General features: G+C 28.7%; 1 protein-coding gene across 1 annotated transcript; it reads right to left on the reverse strand.

Annotated features, from left to right (window-relative positions):
- Positions 1-588: 588 nt before the first annotated feature.
- LOC114196202 (FCS-Like Zinc finger 5-like) lies at positions 589-1,789 on the reverse strand. The gene is made up of 2 exons (XM_028086768.1): positions 1,323-1,789; positions 589-1,236 (listed from the first exon to the last, which is right to left on the reverse strand). The coding sequence occupies exons 1-2, from the start codon at positions 1,637-1,639 to the stop codon at positions 1,071-1,073; spliced, it is 483 nt and encodes a 160-aa protein (XP_027942569.1). The 5' UTR covers positions 1,640-1,789; the 3' UTR covers positions 589-1,070.
- Positions 1,790-9,254: the final 7,465 nt, after the last annotated feature.

A 9,254-nucleotide genomic window follows, 5' to 3' on the forward strand; every position in this document is an offset into this window, starting at 1 on the left:
AAGGTGGGTTTTGTGTTTCGTACATGCAAGTTTTTGTTACCTGAACATAATAGTTATCATAGAATTTTACATATAAATTTTTACAAGTAATTGGCAAGGAAGCATTTAACATACATTGTCATGTGTATAAAAGTACTAATATATTTAAAGCACGATAATTTTCCCCTTTATTTTATAATGAAGATTAATTTAAATACCTGATGAGTTACAATTAATTATGCTCATTTTTACAACGAAAAAATTCTAACTAGTTGTTTATGAGAAAAGAAATGTCTTATGTTATGAATTGAAGTATAAACATAAAAAATAAAAAGATTCGATGGGTTTAGGACGTAATGTGGATTCACTATTATTGCACGCTAAAAAGAATGATAAAAAAAAAATAGAAGAACTTTAGTATAAACATACGTTGGGGTCAGATTACGCAACTTTGCTGTTTCATACATTTTGCTGTTACGTATTTGTTTGGTAAGCTTGAATTCATGAATGAGTGAGAAAAAATGATTGCTGAAATAATTGAAAAATGACAAAAATATATATATATATATATTTATACACATTTTCATATATTTTAAGTGGCAAAAATAGTCCAAAACAGTGTCACTATGAAGATTACAAGGCAACAAAAGTAGAAACCAAAAGCTATCTAATTTGACCGTCAAACACAGAGAGTTCACAATCAACGAACAAGTCCACCGTTGAGACACAAAACACAACGATGTGAAAGAGTTCAGTAAGTACGTGAACTGCAGTTTCCCCGGTAACCACCCAGAATCAAAAACATACCATCATTTACAATTTTTTCTTTTTTTTCCTTTTACGTATCATGTTCAAACTACCACGGAAATCACTACAGAAAACAAGATTAACAAGCAAAAAACCACTCTCTCCAAAAGCGCCATCATAAAAATTACAAAGCCAGAAGCGAACATAAGGGAAAAAATAACCAAAACAAAGTGGAAGGCAAAGTATATGAACACAAAATCTAATAATAAGGTAAGAAAGGGCATGGTGATGGATGGTATATGAATAGTATTGCATCATGGATGAACCCTATTGAGATGCGACAGCTACAAGGCAACAAGGGTTTCGCCTTTGGTACTTCTAACTTGAGACCCAGAAGGCGTAGCTGCAACTTGTTTCTTTGATGCCACACCACACTTATTATTATCCTTTCGCTCATCCTGCTTCATCTGTTTTTCTCGGCATTCTGAACTGCAGAAAGCACTGTCACCTCTGCAATTTTCATTTTCAAGTTTTCAACTCATATACAACCATAAAAATTTCATACATAGCAACAGAACAGAAGAGAAATTACCTACCTGTACATGTAGATGTCACGAGCAGGAACTAAACGGCGTTTGCAGAGAAAGCAAACACGCAAAAACTCAGGGGTGTGTGCGGAATCTTCCGAATGCCTTCTATGGTTTCTGGGTGAAACTAAGGCCCAAACCCTGCTCTGATCTAAGCCGTTCGACCCAACTGGCGGTGGGTGCTTCGTCCATGGGTCCGGCCCAAGTCCTCCCTTGACGGGGTTGTTCTGAACATCCTCGTCCAAGGTTGTGTTGAGATCGAAGGTTATCTCTGACATGCTGGTAGTTCTCTTCATTGGAGGACGAGGTCTCTTCCCTAACAACATCTTATAATAATAATAATTATTATTATTACTATAATTTATTTTGTTGTGTGGGTTTTGTGTAACTGAGTGGAAGAAGGGGGAGAGAAGTAAGAAAGGGTATGGGAGCAGGTTTCAAGTAGGTGGAGAGGAAAACGGCGAGGCTTGGGAGATGAGATGAATAAAACAAGAACCTAAAACCGAGGAGTGAATCTGGGCCGTTGATGATGCCTGTGATGTTCATCATTAACGAGAAATGAAATCTCACGTCAACCTTTCCTTTTCAGTTCCCATCATTTTATTTTATTATTGAAGTTGTGTTATTAACAATTTTTCCCTTTTTTTAAATGCAAATTGTAATGGGAACTTAGGATACTTTCGAGTCTCCCCAAAAAAAAAAAAATCACTTAGGAGGAGTTTCATTGGCCACTCAAATTTCACATCATTGTAGGAAAGATTGGGATCCACTGCATTTAGTGGTAAATCCGTACCTACTAAATCTCAGTTATACCCTTCATTTTCCCCTGAATTACAATTTTATCTCCTTCACAATCAAACTGTTCCCAATCACATTAATTACCTCTAACTTCATTGAAATTTTAAATGTTTCTTGAGGTCATTATTGAAATTTCGTATCAAACTTACGCTTCTTTTTATTCTGTGCGGAGGAGTATTTCTTGTTTATTGAATTTGTGGAGGGTAAAACTTTCGTTCAAGATGTTCCACTCATAACGTTAGTTTGTTACAACTCAAACTTGTTATGGTTTACTCCTAGATTAAAAAAAAAAAAACAAGTTATCCAACAAAAGAAATAACCAGGTAATGAATATTTAAACTTTAAGTAACATATTTAATATAATTATTTTCATGTTACTCTAATTTACTTTACTAATATGTTGTTTTCTGCAAATAAAACTAAGTTTAAATCTCCTAAGTAAATCTTGATTTAAGGAAAAATAAAGCAATAAAAAAATTAAAACTTTTATAAAAGAAACTTTTTTATACCCTTTCCTAGTATGGTAGTGTTGTGATGTTGCTAAAATTTGCTGTCAAAGCCATTATAGATCATTGTGAAATTCTTGAGCTTACATTGTAGAAAAGACACTAAGGAAGAGTGTGTCTGCATTTTTTTTGTTCTGTATTCTATTTGCATAGAGTTGAGTGAGACATGTCAAGGTATCAAAAGTGGAGAATCTAATTGGTGCGTGATTTGTTTGGGTGATGGATCCAAAAACAGTAAAATGAGGCATCTTTAGTTGCAACCATTAATTTTAGGGTGAAAATATCAAAGATTACTTTGGGAGCTGAATGTAGATAATAATGGAGAATCAACTCATGTGAGATCAATCAATGGCTTAAGTTTGAGTTTTGGATGAGTATTGTTGTTAAATGCTTTGAGGGATAGTTTTATTATTTATAATGGTCCTACTCGAATCTCGCCAACTCGCCCCCAATTAAGGATATTTGTGCTTTCTATAACTTTCTTGTTTCATAAGTTTTTTCTTTTTTTCATTTTACTTTGTACAATGGTGGTATTGGATCGATGAAAAATAATACATTTTAAAAAATTAAAAATATCTACAATGAAATGAATGACAGAATTTTTAACATAATTTTATTATTTTATTTTATAAGAAAACTTTTAAATAATAATTGATTTTAGTGATTAAAGATTGTTATTTATTATATTAACTAATTTATTTATTATATTCACCAATTTAGGTTACAAAATAAAATATTATTGATTATTAAAATAGTATTATTATAAATAAAAAAATATAATTGATCGTTAAATTGATTAATTTAAAAATTAATTTCTTTTGTAGTAAAACGTTGGTACCTAATATTTAGTGACCAATTTATAAACTAATTTTTTATGATAACTAAAACTGTGGTAGTTAAATTTTATAAAAAAATTATAACTTTTTGTTTATAATTGTGACTATTTTAATAACCATTTTTTTATTTTATAAATTGTTATCTAAATTGGTCATTATAGTGATTAACATTTTTTTTACTAAAATTAGTTATTAATGAAAAATTTTCTTGTAATATCAGACAACAATTGTGATTTTTTTTTCGATTTTTTAGTGTTCATGTTATATTATTATTTGAATGTTTTTACATTATTGTTTGATGGCTTTTACTTTTTTTTATTATTAGGGTAATTATCAAGGTAAAGAGATATTGATGTTTTCAATTCTTTGTTTTTCATCATGTCCCTGTAGTTGATATGGATTAAGTTTAGGATGAATTGTTACCATAATGATGATCATTGATTCATGCATATATCCATCAAAGTGGATGAAAAAAGTTACACATTAAAAGACGTTATCACTTGATATATTACTCAATGGTGGATCTAAGATCTTAGTCAGTGAGAAAAATTAAAAATTATTTGGATATCAATTCAACAACGTTTTAAAATAAAAGTAAAATATTTGAAAAAGCACAATTAGGGAGAGCAAATAAATAAGACGAGGGAGAACAAATAAATATTTTTCAAATATTTGATAATAATTTTAAGAAAACAAAAAATTATACTTACTGATTTTCATATACACGTAAATCCACCACGGCTAATAAAATGATTTTGTATATCATCATTTTACATTATTTCCTTGAAAAGTCTAGCATGGGACATGGAAATAATGGGACATGAAAATAATGTATACTTTTTTTTGAAGAAACTCAAAATTATTCTCTTTTATTTTCCTTTATTCTTTTAAGTGTAGAAAGTGTAGGTCGGTGACATGAAAATCATAATAAAAAATGATTTCTAGTTATAATATAAGTGGTTCGTCTGTTATATCCTTCGTCTATAAATAAAGAAACTCATGATAATAAACAACTCTTTCAAATACTCTTACACTTCGAACTCAAAAAAAAACAAACAAAATACGTGAAACAATGAACACATTTAATATTGACATGAAGGTATGGATCTATTGTGATTATAAATGATTGTTAAAATATTTTCTACATTAGCTATTCTAAAAATCGATTTAGAAAAATATTTTATGAAATTGTTCCTTATAATTAATGTTGAAGTTTTTTAATATTTTTTAAAATTATATTACACTTACAACAACATCACGTATGTTTTGATAAAGGTTGAGTCTAACTTTCTACATTCCAATATAATTGTTTAAAAGGTTGACACATTTGTAAACCTTAGATTCTAAATTTAACTTTCTATATTAGTTTACTATAAAATAAAGGGTTAAATATGTTTTTTGTCTCTCAAGTTCAAGTAAATTTTAGAATTAGTCAATCTTCAAAAATTTTGACCAATTTATCTTTAAAAACATGTGGATTTAGTCCTTTTAATCAAATTTTGTTAAATTTATTTGACGTTTCAAGCACATTTCATGATAATATTTAAATTATTTATCCTATTTGACACATTTTCACTTTAATGTTAACTGAAATTTTATTACAAAACACATTTGAAACGTCAAATAACTTAACAAAATTTAGTTAAAAAAACTAAGTCTATGCATACATAGGACTAAATTATGCCAAAGTTTCGTAGATGAACTAATTTCAATTTCACCGAAAGTTAAAGGACATAAAATATTTTTAACCCTAAAATCAATGTAAAAAAAGGTATTATTTAACATTCACCGTGTTCTTTAAAAACATTATTCACAAACAATACAACATCCTTAATTTCTACTTTTCACTCTCAAACAATTAGAATTCCTCTCATTGTTTCCTCGTTCTCTTTATTCCAACCCTTCCTTAAATTGTTTCAGGCTCGTTGTTCTTGTAATTGTGGAACTACTTGTTCCCTGTCATGTTGTTAATTACTTATTTTCTCGTTCATTATCATTTAATTTACTCGTGTTATATTATTTATTCTCTGTTACTGTGTTAGGTCTTTATAAGTGAGCGCGTGTTTGGTTCTCTTTGGTGTATATGTGTTAGTGTGTTTGTCATTGTTAGTTTGTTTTAAATGTGAAAAAAAAGGCACATGCTAGGTTGGTCATTTTACTTACTACAAAAAAAAGACTACTCAACCAATAAATTTTAGCTAAATAATTGTAAACAAGAAAAATTGTAGAAATGACTCAACCAAGACAGTGAAAAAAAAAATGAATTCGAACAATCAAGAAAATCAAAATTTTGTGATAAAATAAGATGTTTAAGTAAAGAGAAGGGATAATGTATGTAAACTATTATTAATTTCGATTCGATTATTAAACGATGTGTAATTATTGAATATATTAGAAAAACAACGTAATAAGGACGTGTTATTGTTTAATTAGGCTTTCTTACAGACTTATATCTTTCGTGAAAAAAATTTGAGGAACATTCTTTTTCATAGTTTAACTTGCTGTTAAATCCGTAATACACCCCGAGGAATGAGTGGTATATTGCTGATCTTTTTCCCATTGATTTTTGGCTCGAGTGTGAAGGAAAATGTTTTTATAAATTTTAATTGAAGTTAAATATAGAATAAATCTCGTAACCTACAAAATATTGATTATGGTTCATCTTGCTCATTGTATTTAAATAGAGTTTTTAATCTTTCTTTTTTCCATAACATTTTTTATATATTTCCTACTCACAACTTTACATCGATTTCATGGATGCCTAATTAATGGATTAAAGATGAACTTTAATAAAAATCTGTAAAGTCCAACTTAATATGTACGGTGTTTGTGCTAAAAAGTATAGTTAAGTGTTGATTTTATTTATTAAATTCTTAAATATTTTTCATATTGTAAAATCTCCCTTTTCTTAATTTTGTTTTTTAATTAGTTTTGTAGTTTTTTTTTTAATGATATATTGTTCTTGACGTGACATTTTTTGTAACATACGTAATGATTCAGTACTAAATTTTTTTTATTATATAAGAATTTTTTTATAAATTTGTTAAAAAAAATCGTAAGAAGAGAATTTTTCCTATTACTTTTTTATAAGGTCTAAATTGGCAGTTATTTCTTTCGTAAGTAATTATTTTTTACAAAATTATAAAATTCGTAAGTATTTCTTACAAAATTTGTTGCAAAAAGTGTTTTATACAAAATATTTTACAAAAAAAATTGACAGCAATTTCCTACAATTTTTTTATAATAAAATTTATAAGTATTCCATACAAAAAAAATTTAAAAAAATTAGCAGGAGATATGAGTTTTTTAGTAGTGATTAATGAGTAATCACTATGTTTATTTGATTTACACAATAATGATTTCATGGTTTTAACATTGGGTGGACAAAAAATTAAAATTTTTTGGCCCGATCAATTTTTCTCCAAATATATTTAAGATTCATTTTATTAAAAGTTCAATCTATTTTATTGGATATGGATTTAATTTGATTTATATTTTATATGTTTTATGGATTATATATCCATTTTCTAAATCTAGATTTTTAAATATGGATAATCCAAAAAATCCAATCTAAAATTTTAATATAAATTTTAGTTGGATTAGGATGAAGGTCGAGATGGACTAGTCATTTGGCCATATTCAGTTGAGTGGGCGTTGCCCAATTTTGGACGTATCGGCGGAGTCGGTCCTGTTCGAAATTTGGTCGTACTTGACCTAATTTAGTCGAGTTGACCTCGATCAAAATTTGGTCCAGTCATACCTAAACAAAATTTGGCCATATTCGACCGAGTCAGTCCTAACCCAAATCTGACCCCATTGGACTGAGTGTGTCTCAGATAAAATTTGTAAAATTTGGCTATATTCGGCCTATTTGTCGAATTCAGTTTGGTCGGGCACGACAAAAATTTTGTCGAGTTGACCTTAAACCAAATTTGACAATATTCAACCAAGTAGATCTCGAATGAAATTCAACCGAATTCAGTCGAGTTGGTTCTGATCAAATTTTTTTATTTTACTTATTATGACAAATGCATCATAATATATCTCAACTTTTTAATATTTTTTTGAACATCTTTGAGAGATTTCACATTTTAATAACGTGTGTGAAAGTTTTTTTCTTTCAAGATTCAATGCTTATTTTTCTTAAAATTCTTCGAGTTGTTATGAAACAAAATCATCTCTTAAAACGAATCGGTATATAAAACAAAAAATGAATAAATATATTTTTTAACCTCAACTGCAATTATATTTGATCTCTATTTAATGTTTTTATCTGAAACTTTATTATAAATTTATATAATTTTATAATGAAACCTTTGTTGATATGACAAAAAAACATTGTCAGATTCACACAACATTGTCACATATTTACATTCGCGTCCATATCTGTATCCCTCTTACTTTGTCATTTTTTTTTCTTCCTTCCTCTCTCATGGTATAATTTTTTCTTACTTTATTTGACAACATTTTTTATACGTGATTTAACGTGAATTATTAATTAATATATATTTAATAAAAAAATTAATGATTCACACTAAATTACGTCATAAAATAAAAGATAAGAATAAAAAAGTAGATCATACTATAATTTTCCGTACATTTATAAGTAAAAATCTATAAATACAAGAAAATATTAATAATTCAAGTAGTTAAATTAGATTGAAAGAACGAGGCTTCTAATTCCGTAATTGCATTCATCTTTGACGTAATTGGTGCTTATGGCTATTAATCTGACTCATGGCATTACGAATTAATGTGAAACACTCAACATAAAACACGAGAACCTCAAGTAACGAACATGTTTTATTTTATTTTTTTAATTTTTTATGTAAATAAACTCATAAACAACGAGATTAGTGGTTGACTAAATGATGATACTCAACCTCAAGGACTTTACACAGTAGAGTAAAATAATGTATAAATTCTAGCAGTCACGAATTTGAGTTTTAATTATATCTTTGAAACAAAATAATTTTACATAATTTGTTAATAACAAAAACAGGGGGATCGATGAAGTTGAATAAAGTCTCGGATCGAAAGATGAACACTGATCCTCTGGTATCCCATATGGCAGAAACTTTAACGACTCATCATTTACTTTTTCCTCATCAACGATTGTCACAATAGTCAATCAATGGTGAAACTTTTGCAGCTAAGCATTTCTTTTCCGTGATTTTTCTTCATAAAAGTAAACATAATCTTATAAATATTTAAGAAAGAATAGAAAATCCTTAAAATATTAAAATAAATAAATTATATAATGTAAACCATTATAATTATAATTATAATACAATGGTTACAAGTTCGAATTTTTATTGCAAAAATACAAATTTAGATTTGAAAAACACATTCTTTCTATAATATGTTTCATTTAATTTTGATGTTGATATTTAGGAACATTACTTGGATTATGAAAATAATGCGACTTTTAACACTACTACAGAGAGGATCCAGGTTCCAGAATGCAAAATTTTCGGCGCGTCACGCGGAATTAACAGATGCACTTTCATTTGGATGAGCGAACAGCTTGTGTTAACTTACCATACATCACATGCCATCACCGACAGCGCCAGCTGCAAACATTATTGGACAATTCATTCACACCGCCTCACCTCACTTCCTTTCCTCTACGCTCCTCTCTCTTTACACCCTTCCCAGTATCTCCATCACAAACCGACAATCTTTTATCGTAATGACGTGGCACGTTTTACTTGCGTCACCACCTTTCTCTATGGTACGCTGCAGCGCAGGTGAACTTTTACCACGCGCTTTGCTTTTGTTTTCTTTATGCCCGTTTCTCC

Source organism: Vigna unguiculata, chromosome 9 (genome assembly GCF_004118075.2).
Source record: "Vigna unguiculata cultivar IT97K-499-35 chromosome 9, ASM411807v1, whole genome shotgun sequence".
In the NCBI taxonomy this organism is placed as follows: Eukaryota; Viridiplantae; Streptophyta; class Magnoliopsida; order Fabales; family Fabaceae; genus Vigna; species Vigna unguiculata.